The sequence below is a fragment of the Chaetodon trifascialis genome, chromosome 17 (assembly GCF_039877785.1).
Source record: "Chaetodon trifascialis isolate fChaTrf1 chromosome 17, fChaTrf1.hap1, whole genome shotgun sequence".
Classification (NCBI taxonomy): domain Eukaryota; kingdom Metazoa; phylum Chordata; class Actinopteri; order Chaetodontiformes; family Chaetodontidae; genus Chaetodon; species Chaetodon trifascialis.
The window spans coordinates 20207339-20221828 of NC_092072.1; the positions used below are offsets into that span (position 1 = coordinate 20207339).

Consider the following 14490-nt stretch of genomic DNA (forward strand, 5'->3'; position numbering starts at 1 on the left):
TGTTACTGACATTAGGGTCACACGGATCCACAGTTCTGCGAGAAAACACATGTCTTTGTCTTAGACCACATTACTGGACTTTAGCATTGGTGACTGGTTTGTGAATGAGTCTGCACATTTTGTATAACACTGCCCCCATCTGGTCATTTTAAGAGGCCATAGACTTAACATTCACTTCAGATATTTCTTTCTCCAACAGACAGGACTGAAATGACGAAGCGTGGACAGACTTGCTCTTTGAGACTCCAATAATCACACCATATTGAATGAAAATCACAGGTTATTTTAATTTGTGAGTGCATTGCTCATTTATACAGTGTGGTTTGCGAAAACAAGTTAAAGATCTCTGTATCAAAAAAAATATATATATTTTGTGCCATCACTATTTGGAAATAACATTTGAGAAATACTATACAATTAAAACACATCAGCAGTACTGTGGATGTACAATATAGTCAATCAAATCTATTGAACTGATCTATACAATTGCAGTCAACTATGGACTTGCATATATAAAGTACCATAAAACAGGCAGGAAAATAAAAATATGTACATTTTCCTGCTTGAATAACTCAATTATAAACGTAGAATTATAGGCTCAAAACTGTTTAATTTTCTACAAACCCAATTAAGGAACATAAGGTGCCGTATTAGAAAATAATCTAGAGCTATGTGCTCCATGAGAATCATTTCAATGATCAACAAAATACAGTAAAATGCACACTTTCTGATATTAGGTTGGAATCAGCACTCTGAGGGTATACACACAGAGCTCAAACCGTTGATTCAAACAGGACTACAACTTTCTTTAAATAAGAAACACACTGCTGTACACAAGTCTGTCATATTTTGTCTGAACCTTTAATTACATACAGTGAGTGTGTGAGATCATGTGAGGAGTAAGGCCGGTGCTGCGTGGCACCTTTGGGTCGACGTTTGCAGTACCTAACATAAACAGTGTTTAAACAGTCCAGATTAGTTTGGCGGTACCGTTAACAGTGTTAATAGGAACTACAATGATCCATTTGTGTGCATAGTCTTCCTGTTTTGGAGGGAAGAGAGGAAATATAATGTGAAGGCAGGTAAAGGCATGGTGACAGTGGTTCCCCCTGACAGAGACAGTGTGATAAGCCTCCAACAGCTGTCCTTTCAGTTCAATCAATCTCTTTCTGAGCCTCCAGAGGGAGGGAGGGGGGATTTCTCGCTCTGTTAGTGTTGGCACCAGGTGCCTCCAACATGGACGCACCAGCAAACCTCCTGTCCTGGATTCTAAAGTCTAAGAACTGGAGTACTTCTGAGAACCACCCGAGGCTGAACTGATTCGTGGCTTCTTTGGCTTTGGTTCCGGTCATCAGCGACAGCGTCGTCTCCAGCTGACGCAGGTTAGCAGGCAGTCAGTACAAAGGGACCAAAGGGCCACGTGTTCAGTTCACAGTGAGGAGAGGGACTTGTGCCTCCTACAACTCCCAGTCTAAGTGCGTTACTGGTCAGCATGGACAGCTAAGGCCGGTGGAAGCTGGTGGAGAAAGAGGGAGAAGGTCACAGAGGTCAGTCTAGATCCTTCACTGCCACAAACATCTTCAGACTAAAAAACAGAAAATCTTCACAAGAGCTAATAAAGTATTGATGAGACTGCTGAAAAAACTTGGAGAACAGTTGACATGAATTATAGATGGCTGTTGTATACGAGCCTGACCGGGTATAGATCCTGCTTTCTTCATGAACCTCCATCTCTGAACTCTTGAATTCATTGAGCTCTTTGCGGATGGCAGCCTGAGAGGAGACAAGAAAGAAAGAGCACTTCAGCTGGAAGGCTTTTATCCATTTATAGCGAGGCACAAAAGAAGAAAGGCAGTGTGTGATCTGAGCCAGATCACCTTTGAATGCTAGAGTTCCACTCCAGCTCAATAAACAAGCTTTTAAGTAAGTAAAAACTGAACATGTAGTTAAAATGATGCCACTTCTATCATACATAGAATTTCTCTTCCTACATATTTTGTGAGCTTCATTGGAGCAGGTAATTCACTTGGTAAAATGTACAGCCATTAAGCAGCGTCTGTATTGCATTCCTGGGATTCCTCCTGGATACTGAATCTGCTTGGAATGCAAATCCTCAGAGTTGACCAAAGTAGAAGACATTGCTGTTAAAAAATGCACAGGGCTTAGGCTCTCTCTGGCTAAGAAGCTCTAAGCCTCAAGAGCCCTGTTAGTATAAAGAGAGGTGTCGAATATGCGTTTGTGTGTGTGTGTGTGTGTGTGTGTGTGTGTGTGTGTGTGTGAGAGAGTAGGTGGGATATGTTGAGTCTCACCTTGTCAGCAGGAGTGAGCTTGGTCCATGGTTTATCTGCCCGCCGGTCGTAGTCCTGAGCATGGGTGGACTCGACGTACTCGTGGAAACGCAGGATCTTCCTTGCCTGGAGTTCAGCCACTGTGGGTCTCTGCGACAGCTGATGGGAGAACAAACGGCAGGATGTTAAGTGAGGTCTGTCTTGGGAATCATAGAGTTTGGTGTATAGTGCCTAATAATAACTGGCAAGTGTATGATGCGGTGACTTGGTTGCATCCTGACCTTTCTCGTGAGCCTCCGTTTGATCTCACATCGCTCTAATCGTCGATCCGTTTCATTCTTGGCTGCAGGAAGAAAACATTCCATGAGCGAGAGGGAAACACTGCAGCCACTCAGGTTGATTTCATCTGAGCTGCCGTCGGCACGTTGTGGTTATGGGAATCTTTAATCACTGCCTCGCTCTGCACAAGGCGCTGCATTGTTTTTAGCCGGGGTGCAAAGCATCGTCTTGCCCGAGTCATTTCAGGACAAACACGATGTTGTGTGGTGGCATGAAACCTGGATCGAAACGTGTTGACAGATTCTGAGAGGATCGTGTTACTACTTGCTTCTGGGATCCAACTTGGCATCACAGCATTGTTTTTTCACCACAGTAAGCTAATTTTCACAATACACCACAAGGGGGTGTTCATTTTGTGCACCTGGGGCAAGACGCTTAAAACCTTGTTCAGTGTAAAGCAAAGAGATATGCATATATCTGCATATGTATGTACTCAGCTATTAAAGCTATGCATATGAATTATGGATGCAACAATCTGGCACGTATACTGCATACACAGCGAACGGCCTACGAGAATATTGGATTTTTGATTAAGTCTTTCACCTTGTTGAATCCATCTTCCCACTACAATATCACAAGAACTCCTGCTTGAAAAATGTACAAGTGTGGTCTGAAGGAATGAGCTACCCACATTCTGACTGCACAGCCTTCTTTACAAATGTATGCATGTGTGAGAGTGTGTGTCTTGAAATCAGAAGCAGTATCTTAATAAGGTCATATCACTAACAATATTCTACAAACTGCTGCGCGTTTAGCGACCATCAATACGCCTGAGGCGAGAGGGGAAAAAACATGTTAGCCAGTGGACGAATGACTTATGCTGACTATTGACTTCAGGAAATTAGAAAAATGAAAAAGGTGCCTCTTGATCTTGTGGTGCCGAGAAATTGAACACAAATTAACACACCAGAAAGACAAAGTGAGGGATGGAGGGAGAGTCTCACCTTGAAGGATGTTCCTCTGCTCCAGCTCTTCTGCTGTTGGTCTCTGACTCAGCCGCCTGAGGACACAAACTCTGTTGACTACTCATTTTTAAACACTGATATGGATCAGTCTAGGGTGAGTGTTTAATCTTTGCAATGAGCCTATCCATTCCTATATAATATCAGTTCCACAATAAATAATGTTTGTAATCAGCCAAACTGTAGTGCATGGATGGATGGAGATGACTGTCACGTCCATCATGACGATGTGAGTCCTTTACCGGTTCAGCGTGGTGCCGATCTTGTTCCTCAGTGCCACCCACTGCTCCCTGTTGTGCCAGCTCATTTCATTGTGGTTCTCCTGATCAGCCCTTTCCTCTCTCTCTTGTCTCTCCAGCTTCAGGGCTAACGTGTCCTTCCTCTTCACACGGCTCGCCAGCCCACCTGTTAAGACATATCAACCATAAATAATCAGTTAGCAGTCTGTGCAATGTGCAGTAAACAGTATACAGCTTTCAGCTTGCTGCCTTTACAATCTATGTTCTTGGGGGGACCAGATTAAGAAAGTGGACTTGATTTAGCTGCTGTTGAAGGAACATGTGACTGTCCGTAGGTCATATTAAGACCAGTTTAAAGGGCAACGTTTCTGTATTACATTTGCCGTATACAAGGATGAGGTAAAAAACATATGTGCTGTAAGAGCTGTAAATTAATAGAAAAGAGACGCTACGGAACCTGAAAATGTACCATCAGCGAAGTGCCATTTAAAAAAAATCTGAAAAATTCTGTGTTCATCACAAATTCCCAATCCTCAAATTGTCTGTTTTGTCAGAGAAGCAGTCCACAATTCAAAGACACTTCACTGGCAATGAGTCAAACACGCACAGGTATTTTTAACCATAATATAGATTTTATTAAATATATACAGCTGATCTTTTTATTCTTGTATGTCTCTTGCTGTACTCTGTAGTTCCTTTTATAAGAACATTGTGAAGCTCCCTGTCTCACTGCATGTGAAGCTGACACTTTCTTTAGTAACATGTCTGAATTTTCTGATTCATATTTATAACAAGGATTACTCTGGGGATCACAAATGAGAAATTCAGTGGTTGCTGCTTTGTCTTCACATACTAAGACATCAGTTTCAGGTAATCAGGTTTGAAGTCAAATAATTTACTTCATTTTACATCAAATAGGCCCCATTTCCTGCACTTGTTTACAGATATTTCCTGATTGGTCATGGAGAATATGTATCTACAGCCTCTCCCACATGACCTTAATGTAGCAGTATACAAAAGACCAGCTTACTCGGAGGGCCTTCCTCGTCGTCATCATCATTGTCATCGTCTCTGTACAGGATGGGGCCGTCAGAGTCAGACTCCTCACTGTCCCCGGGGCCTCCGCTCTCGTGGATGACACTCACTCTGGGGTCCCCAACCAAACCCCTCCTGCTGCGGGGCTCCATCTCAGCCTGGCGAGGAATCCTCTGGGGCTGAAGCTTCCGCATCTCCTCCTCCATGTCAAAGTCATCGTCTTCTGGCCTGTAAAGAAGTCAGGCTGTGAGAGAGCTGAAAAAGCTTGAAAAAGAATAAACTATAATACTTTTAGGCTTCTTGTAACCACAACCTGCCTTGATGTGCTAATCTGAGTACAGTCACGGGCAATTTGCAACAATTCTGCCAGGTGAGGGAAAACAGCTCGATTGTTTGCTGAAGAGATTAACGAGGCACAGTTCAATGATTCTCATTTGGTGAACTGAAGAGTGCTGCTCTCTTGCTGGTAGCCCTGGAGCAACAGACTTATGTCTTTTTCTAATTAGAGAGGTGTCCTTGAAATATGGCTGAGCTAATCTGAGGGTATAGATTAAAATAAATCCAATAATTCAAGGTCAAATGATAGCTTAAATTTTCACTTTGTGAAAACATTAAATGGAAAATCATTTCACATTAAATTAAAAATTAAAAATCTTATTTATTAAATCTAACAAATGAAAGTAAGAGAACAACAAACTGCAATCCAAATGCAGCTGGGACCAGTCTATTTCCATCAAATAACCCCTGCCTCTTTTGGTCTTTTTCTGGCTCCTACAGCACACTGAACCATGCAAGTGTGGGACCCCTCTTTGACCAGGCCCACCCAGGCTTTCTTCCATTTGTTTCCTTTAAAGTCTTTCTTTGTTGGTATTGCTCATCTTCCATTAACTTCTCAGATTAAAGTAGTCTTGTTATGTCTCTTAAAGATGTTACTCTGTCATTTGTAAAGTAACATCTTACTTTGCTTACTTTGCTGCTGATTTTATCAAATAATGAATCTAAGCAGGCTCTTGCACTTTGGCTTTTTAAACAAAGCTTTATATATAACTCAACTTGTTTGTACGGACAGTAAAGAATGACACTTGGGAGGCTTGATACACTTTCAAGTGAAATGCAATACAGTACTTTAGGCGTGAGACTGCAGCCAAGTACAGGCTAGACTAAAGGCAAAGTGAGGTAAACTCCTCTCCTTCATTCTCAGCTTTCAAAGCAATGTTTCTTTTTGTTAGAATACAGTGCAGATGTATGTGTATGTGGGCCACTTACAGCCTCAGAGGTTCAATGGTGATGGGGAGCGAGTGCCTTGAGTTACCCCCCCCTTCGATGAGGAAATCTGGAGGAGACTCAAACAGCAGTGAGTGTGCCCTCTGGGAGCCATCTGGGTTTGGCTGAGTTGGGCCGGGGCTGGCCAAGGCTCTCTGGATGAGGATGTGCAGGGGGATGGCTGGTGGCTGGCTGGGAGGCTCAGTAGTCGGGCTGGGGGGGTCAGCTTGCACGGTGGGCACAGGACCAGAGGAGGACATGCCTGGTGGATGGAGCGAATGAGCCCTGGGAGGGGATGGAGGTATATGGGATGGTGGTAAAGGGAAAGACTCAGTGCAGGCCTCAGGAGCTGCTGCGCTTGTCTTGTCGTCGTTGCTTTCTTCTTTACGGACAGCAGGGGGCATTAGTACAGGGGCAGAGGCCGGGTCAGTGGTGGGAGAATCTGGGACTTGACTGGGAGGGGAGGGGTCCATAGAATGGCGCTTGGTGACAGGGGTCATCCTCTTTGGTGGTGTTGGTGGAGAGCGCTTAGCAGGTGCTGGCACTATGATGATGCCACTACCAGGCTGTGAAAGCTCCGCTGTTAAAAAAAAAAAAAAAAAAAAGTCAAAAACAACGCTCAACACTTGTCATATCAAATGATCCCCCCCAACAAAACCTACAGTCAGAACATGAAGATGCACAGTCAGTCGGTAGCAAGGTGAAGTTAATTTCATCAACAATACAAATACGTCCATAGCAGCTTTAGAAGATGTTCCTGTTACTGCTGATCTGGTGTGTGACAACAAATATTAATACACAACTGCATCAACAGTCTGGAAGGGACATCCACTGGGATCAACAAACACATTCAATGCACTGCAGCACACTACATGTCCAACCAAGTGCCATGCATTGTTTTCTTGTCAGTATTTGAAGTTACGTTAGTTGAGTTGAAAATGGCTCCAATGGCTGCAACACACATGCAATGCAGTATTGTTAAAATGGGGGTGAGGTATTTCGTATGCTATGAGGGTGGTGAATCAATACAACAAGTCTGCAGGCTCTGTTAAGATACACTGAGATCTTGTGCCCGACTGGGTACCTGAGCAGGTCTGGGCAGCCCTATGCCGCAGGTATACAGGTAGAGAAAGGTATAGGCCAAGCTCACTCTGGCGTCTCCAGCTGGTCCAGTAACAAGGCTGCCTGACCTTAGAGCCCCTGTTCAATGAGGAGGCTGGCAAAAATGAGTGGAGATGTCAGGGATGGGTTTAGATTCCAAGCTGGGAGAGAAATACAAGAGGGTGGTTTCGGATAATGTTTGTCTAGTTTTTACACTGTACAGAAGCAAAGCATACATCCATTCTCGGATGTTTAACAACTTCTGTGGAGAAATGACTCTGAGCATGTCAGTTATCCTGGTTCCATGAAGTACCACCACAGGGTGATTTCCCATTGACACACGGTTTCGTTTCAACTGTTTTCAGACATTCCAGCTCAGTCGTTATGGCAAAATGCTTTCAGGGAATTAATCACAGGGAAACTCCATTCCTCCTTGTTTCAGCTTGTTGATCACTATCTGATGTCAGCTCATTGCAGATATTTAGAGAAGGTAACTAAAAAGATATTGCTAAAATAAGTTGGAAGTATATAAACAAAACGGTGTTGCTTTTATAGTTTGTCCACCAGGGAGCACTGACAAGTTCATTTTTATACAAAAAAATATTCCACTCAGTATATCAGTAACAAATCTAAGAGATCCGAATGAAGATTATGTTTATGCATTAAAACAAACTGTTAACGGCCAATATATTATTCTGAGATTTTATAAACTCCCAAACATCAATTTTAGTATTGGTTGGACTATGAAATTTCTATGATGTATTCCCTATGATTCCAATTTACAATTACAATTTGTCATTTGGCAGACGCTTTTATCCAAAGCGACATACATATGATGTATTTAACGTTAAAAAAGCTTTGTGAGAGAATATACCTGACAATACGTAACATAAGTTTCATAACCAAAACACGGGAGGACAAAAACAGAAAGCAAAAGATGTGTTCAGGAGAGATCGCCTGCATGAGGCATGTGTGCATGTGCACACATGCAAAGTTTCAACAGTCCAACACACTGAATCACTCTCCAAAGTCAACGTCCATTATCAATTTCATCTCAGACTGCCAGTAAGGCAATATATTTTTTACAGACAAACACCTGTAGACTGTGAATGCAGCAGTGTGAACTGAAATGTAATAACATTAGTGTAGAAACCTCACCCGGCAAATGGTAGAGGAATGTGTCCCCGCCATAGACACCATTTCAAAGAGACAGTACTGGGATGGGCTGTAAACAAGAGCAGCTGTGGCATGCTGGGACAAAGGATATGAAATACTAAAAGCCAATCAGTCTCCATGTAACCTCAAGAGAAGTGCTGACTTTGCACTAATGGTGCACAGACAAGCTGGTGCAGGTCCTTTCCTCAGAGACATGGCTGTTCACACTGAAACTGCAAACTAGCAACATATTGGAAAACACCTACACAGCAACGAGCCACAGCGTCAGTGTGTGACTCTGCTAACAGTTAGCTTTGGGAAAGGGTTCAAGGTGATTACACTCACTCACTCACTATTTTGACACACTATACTTTCAGAGAATACCCTGCACCACCACCTACAATGTCATATCTCCACGTCAAACCCTAACAACAGATGATCTATGTCAAAACTCAAAACTGCCACACTACAACAAACAGAAAGTGCATCTGCATCTATGAAAGAGGTGCGGGCAAAAGCCCACCCAACGTACCGTCTAAATCCTGCCTTTAACAGACACGGCATTGCTGTTTGAATGAAAGAGTCTTTGATTTCCAAGAATATTTCAGGCTGAAGAAGCGACAGCCCTAATCAAAAGCAAGGTCAGAAACATACTGCTCTTAGGCACCTGCAGCTTTTTGCACTCATACTTAAGTTTGAGCGTGAAGCGTACACTGACACTGACTGCTAAGTTGTAACTAGCTGTTTTCAGACTCAATTAACTACTTTTTTCACTTGCACCATCTGTACTTATTGTACAACTTAAGCATGTTGAACATGATCAAAACACTGTGACAGAGAGAGACGTTGCATCAAGTGCAGTATTCAGGGAAAATGGGAGAGAAAACCACTTCAATCTAGTGACAGATATGAGGACACGTGTTTGTCGAACTTCCCACCAGTGTAATTTTATGCGATGGTGAAAAGAAACAGCAAAAGTAATGTATGCCATCAGATGCCAACGAGCGAACATATGATGCATGTTTGTGCAGTGCTTCTTTATTAATGCAACTATTATTTATTGATTATTTTTGTTCTTTTATTTTTTTACTGAGATGAAGGGGGCTGCATTACACATAATTATGATCAGAAATATAAAAACATCAAAATAGGGTTGATTCTAGCATGGCCAAGGGGGCTGTGGCCTTCTGTGGAGGTGACATGCAATTTGATACCATTGTTTTTCAAAGACTCAAGTTTCCCTGGGTCTTATTAAAATCCTACAAAGCTCATTTTGGAGGTTCTTCGATTGAAAGTACAAATAAAGACACACAAAGACCAAAGCAGCTGTTTATAGAGAGAGGCTAATGTTATGTGTCATATAAAACTGCAGAAGCAGATGGCAACAAACTCACCAAGCAGTGCGGGGTTGCTGTTGCGGTTGGTGGGTTTGGGTGGAGGGACAGGGGGCTGCTTGGCATGGGGAGGGACAGGGGGTGGCACGTCAGAGTCAGCTGAGGAAGGAGCAGCAAGGGAGGGTCGAGGTGGGTCATCAGCCAGTAGGGAGACTGTCCTCGGCGGCTTGGTCACAGCTATAGGAGCAGAGGAGGAGGAGGAGGAGGAGGAAGAAGAGGAGGAGGAGGAGGAGGAAGAAGAGGAGGGGTTTGGGCTCCTGTTGGTCTCAATGGAAGGAGCAGTGAGAAACTTAGGGGGAAGCAGAGCCTGTTTGGGAGGCAGAGGTTCCTGCTGGGAGTCTTGTGCTGGATGAGGGTCAGAGGCGAAGCGGACGCCAGCGGACTCTACAGATGGGGGTACACACATTACACACATGTAAACATAAACACTAAAGGAGAGGTCACAGATACAAAGTTTGCACTCTTCTACTGCTCTGCTCTACTCTATGGAAAAGTAAGTAGGGGAAACAAAAAAGGATCATCACATGCAGTGGAACGCTGGAGGAAAAGCTGAGGTGTTAAGGAACCTTGTAAAGTAAGCAGATATGTCAGAGCTTACCCAGAGGGCGACTCTGATCAAGGATCTACAGTTATTAAAGAATGAGAGGTAACATGAATCAGATGAACTGAAGTTCACACACAGCAGACAAGGAGAAAGATCAAAGAAGCACTGAGGGCTCCCAGTGATTTGTTCTTCCTTCTCTTCATGTTCCCCTTAATCCATGCATCAAAGCTTGATATTTACTGTTGCAGTTGGTTGAGGCTTTCAGATTGAGCACATTAGCTTTGTAACCTCTGTCTGACTTACAGTTCAATCATTTACCCAAAACGTGTTTGCATCTCCACCACGAGACTTTGGTTTGCACACATGTTGGCTTGTCATCATAGTAAAACATTCCCTACTGACGTTTACTAGCACTGTGCTGTACCACATTAAGAAAAAGCAGCCGGCTGCCATGTCTGAGGACGGCTGGCAGCAAAAGATGACTTTGTTGGTTGAATCGCTGCTTTTCATCTTGATGCTGCACTTATATATCACTTGAAACATCACAGTCTCTGCCACAGTGAGACAGGTTTAGCTTGTAGCTCAGTTCTGTTTCCCTGTTAGGAATGCAGATCAGATTTACTTTGAGATTGTAAAAGTGTCTTAGCATTAGTACAAGAAATGTTTAATTGGCCATGTTGTATTTATGTATTTATTGTATAAATATAGCAATTATAAGTAAGGTAGGTTCACATTTTGTCTTAAAACAGTACCCACAGGCATATATGGATGTTGAAGCTTTTGCTCAGTGTGATCATTCATCCTGTTTATACTGGACATTTAAACATGCCTCCAATGCTTCCAATAGAAGTGATGGGTGACAAAATCCACAGTCCTTCTTTTGTGCAAAAATGCATTCCAGTTTATCTGAAAATCAAGTCAGTATCTTCCAATGTCACTGTCTTCTTAGTGCAAAATGCTTTGTGTGTTTTCACAGTCACTGCTTTGCAAGGTCTCATGTTAGCTTGAACTACTGAGCCTTTCCAGGATGCCCCTTTCATACCCAATCATGATACTATCACCTGTTACCAATGAATCTGTTTACCTGTGAAATGTTCCAAACAGGTGTTTTTGGAGCATTCACAACTTTCCTAGTCTTTAGTTGCTCTTGTCCCAACATCAAATTCAGAATAAGCAGATATTTACAAAAATCAGTGAAGCTGATGAGGTCAAACATTATAATAATAATAATAATAATATATTGTCTTTGTACTGTTTGGAGTTATGAGTAAAAGTAGAAAAACACAAGCCATGTTAGCTAGTATAATTCAACACAAGAGTGAGACCTTACCTGAGCGCTCTCTGAACTCTGCAACTGGCATGTATCTGGGCAGAGTACTCCTCTTGTCAGCCTCTGAGGCTGGGCGAGCCCTCTTGTTTTCCTCTGAGGAGCTCTTCTGTAGAGGAGGCCTCAAGTCTATCTCAGAGACAGGCCTGACAACAGGCCGCGAGTCTTCCACAGAGCGCTGAGGCTCCGCCTTTTCTCTCCTCTCCTTCTCCTCCTTTTCATCTCGTCGTTCCCTTTCATTCCTCTTGGCCCAGTCATCCCATCTGTCCCTCTCCTCTCTCCTGTCTCGGTCATCTCTCCTATCCCCATCATCTCTTTCTCCACGCATGTCTTTCCTCTCCCTGTCTTCTCTTTCTCTGTCATCTTTTCTGTCATCTCTGTTGTCTCTTCTTTCTCTCTCAAAACGTCGATCCCTGTCTTCTCCCCTGTCCCTCCTTTCCCTCTCGTCCCTGTCCCTCCTTTCCCTCTCGTCCCTGTCCCTCTTTTCCCTCTCGTCCCTGTCCCTCCTTTCTCTCTCCTCCCTGTCTCTCCCCTCCTTCTCCTCATGCTCTCTGCGCTCCCTCTCATCCCGATCTTTCCTTTCCCTCTCTTCGTAATCCCTGCGCTCCCTCTCGTCGCGATCTTTCCTTTCCTTCTCATCGTAATCTCTGCGCTCCCTCTCTTCGCGATCTCTTCGTTCCCTATCGTTGCGTTCTCTTCGCTCCCTATCGTCACGATCTCTTCGATCCCTCTCATCACGTTCTCTTCGCTCCCTATCGTCACGATCTCTTCGATCCCTCTCATCACGATCTCTTCGCTCCCTATCGTCACGATCTCTTCGCTCCCTATCGTCGCGATCTCTTCTTTCCCTGTTGTCTCTCTCTGTTCTTTCATCTCTCCTGTCTCTGTCATCTCTCCAGTCTCGCCTATCCCTGAAGTCTCTTTCTTCCTTCCGGTCAACTCCCCCATCCCTTTCCCTTTCATCTCGCCAGTCCCTTCTTTCCATGTCTTCCCTGTTTTTCCTTCCTCTGTCCTCCCTGTCATCTTTGCCATCTCTCCTCTCTTCTCTGCGGTATCTATCATCTTGTGGAGGTCCTCGGGGTAAAGATCCAGCTCTCTTGTCAACGTCTGATGGTAGACGGCTTCGTCGGTCTACATCCACAGAAAGCCGTGTGTGAGAGTCCACATCAAGAGGTGCCCGGCTACGGGAGGCATCGGATGGAGCTCTGCTTCGACGTTCATCTGCTTGGGGCAGCCTGAGGGGATTCACCTTGATGTCAGATTCCCCTCGCGACACTCGTACCCCTGCTTCAGACACCCTGTCCATATCCATTGGCACAGGGTGTCCATTTTTCACTGGTGGACCTTTGGAGGACTTTACGTCATTGCTCTCTGTTGCATGAAGACACAAGTAATGAAAGAGAGTGAGTTTCGACAAAGATGGGTCAAATTCATCCTGAGTGTATTCCTTAACAGAAACAAGAAGCTCGACTCACCATTCTCCTGGATATCCTTCAGAACCCCTCTTGCAATCAGCTCTTGACGACTTTTTCTCACAGAAATTTTTCTTTCCAAGGCTGAAAAAATGAAACATGTATCAAGAAATCAAGCATAATCTAATGCACACAACAGGTGGAAATAATAAGCCCCTGTACCCAGCATACCTATCGACGTTTCAGCGAACTTTTCACTTGGCTTCTTCTTTCTCCATTTCCAGGGCTTGAAGATCTTTCCCATTTTGGAGAACTTGCCTTTGCGTTTTGTTGGAGGTGTTCCTCCATCAGAGTTTCCTTCTTCACCACGTGTTGTGCTGTGTTGCAGGTCGACCTCATCATCTACGATGAACATGACATAGTGGTGGCAAACAAAAACAAAGTTTGACTTTTGTAAACATATTTCTCAACTGAAACACTCACACACACACACACACACATATATATATATATAAATAAAGCTGTATTCAGAGTTTTATTAATGGAATTGACTTTATCGATTGGTCAATTGGTCTATAAAATGTCAGAAAATGGTGAAAAATGTCAAACAGTGTTTCCAAAAGCCCTAGATGGCACCCTGAAATGTCTCGCTTTATCCTCAACCCAAAGACATTCACTTTACTCTGGTAGAAAACAGAAAATATCCACACTTAAGAAGCTGGAATCAGAGAATTTTGACTTGTTTTTAATTTGTCAGACAACTAATCAAATTGAGAAGTCACACATCACTTGCATGTTTAAAAAGCTGTGGCTGAACAACAGTTTAATACCAGTGCAATGCACACACATCATGATACACGCATCCTTTTTTTTTCTTTTTTTTTTTTAACAGAACAGAACAGTTCATTGTGTTCATGTGAATAGAACTGATTGGTACCTGCCATGTTGTATTGACAAACCCACATATTATTTAGGCTTATCGCAGAGATCTTGGTGAGCCTCTATTACAAAATGGACACAATGGAATTTAATCTTCAGTCTAAGAGTAAATGCCAGATATCCACATGACAATTGCTCGTGGCCTGTGACTACAGCAAACATCACAGTTCAGGAATAATCTGTCTGGAACACAGACTGTCATCATGGCAAAAAAAAAAAAATACAAATAACTTCTTTTAATGGCTTTCTATAGACTACCAACTGAGCATTTATGAATTAAGGGATACAAACAGTGTTATATCTAACACATCAGTTTGATATAATGTCATCATGACTAGCAGACATGCAGGCCAATATCAACCTACAACAATTTAAGATAAAACCAAATATTGTCCCTCATTTCTGGTTGCAGCAGGTTAGACTGCTGATCAGGTATGCATGTCCAATCATAGGGCAGGGCTCCGGCTCTAAGCTCCTGCTTCAATTATCTGT

At 43.3% G+C, this 14490-nt stretch overlaps 1 protein-coding gene across 4 annotated transcripts in view; it reads right to left on the bottom strand.

Moving 5' to 3' along the window:
- Positions 1–264: 264 nt before the first annotated feature.
- The window catches only part of phactr4a (phosphatase and actin regulator 4a), a 33489-nt gene continuing 19263 nt past the window's right edge, over positions 265–14490 (bottom strand). For 2 of the 4 annotated variants that reach the window (XM_070984924.1, XM_070984923.1), the window contains 13 exons: positions 13291–13461; positions 13123–13203; positions 11651–13018; positions 9777–10160; positions 7211–7342; positions 6130–6706; positions 4859–5091; positions 3832–3994; positions 3572–3627; positions 2570–2631; positions 2310–2447; positions 1697–1773; positions 265–1516 (listed from right to left, as the gene is read on the bottom strand). In XM_070984924.1, the coding sequence (XP_070841025.1) occupies positions 1501–1516; positions 1697–1773; positions 2310–2447; positions 2570–2631; positions 3572–3627; positions 3832–3994; positions 4859–5091; positions 6130–6706; positions 7211–7342; positions 9777–10160; positions 11651–13018; positions 13123–13203; positions 13291–13461 (3458 nt within the window). In that variant the 3' untranslated portion in view covers positions 265–1500. The remainder of the gene's footprint in view (positions 1517–1696; positions 1774–2309; positions 2448–2569; positions 2632–3571; positions 3628–3831; positions 3995–4858; positions 5092–6129; positions 6707–7210; positions 7343–9776; positions 10161–11650; positions 13019–13122; positions 13204–13290; positions 13462–14490) is intronic. The other 2 variants (XM_070984925.1, XM_070984926.1) reach the window with 2 other exon arrangements.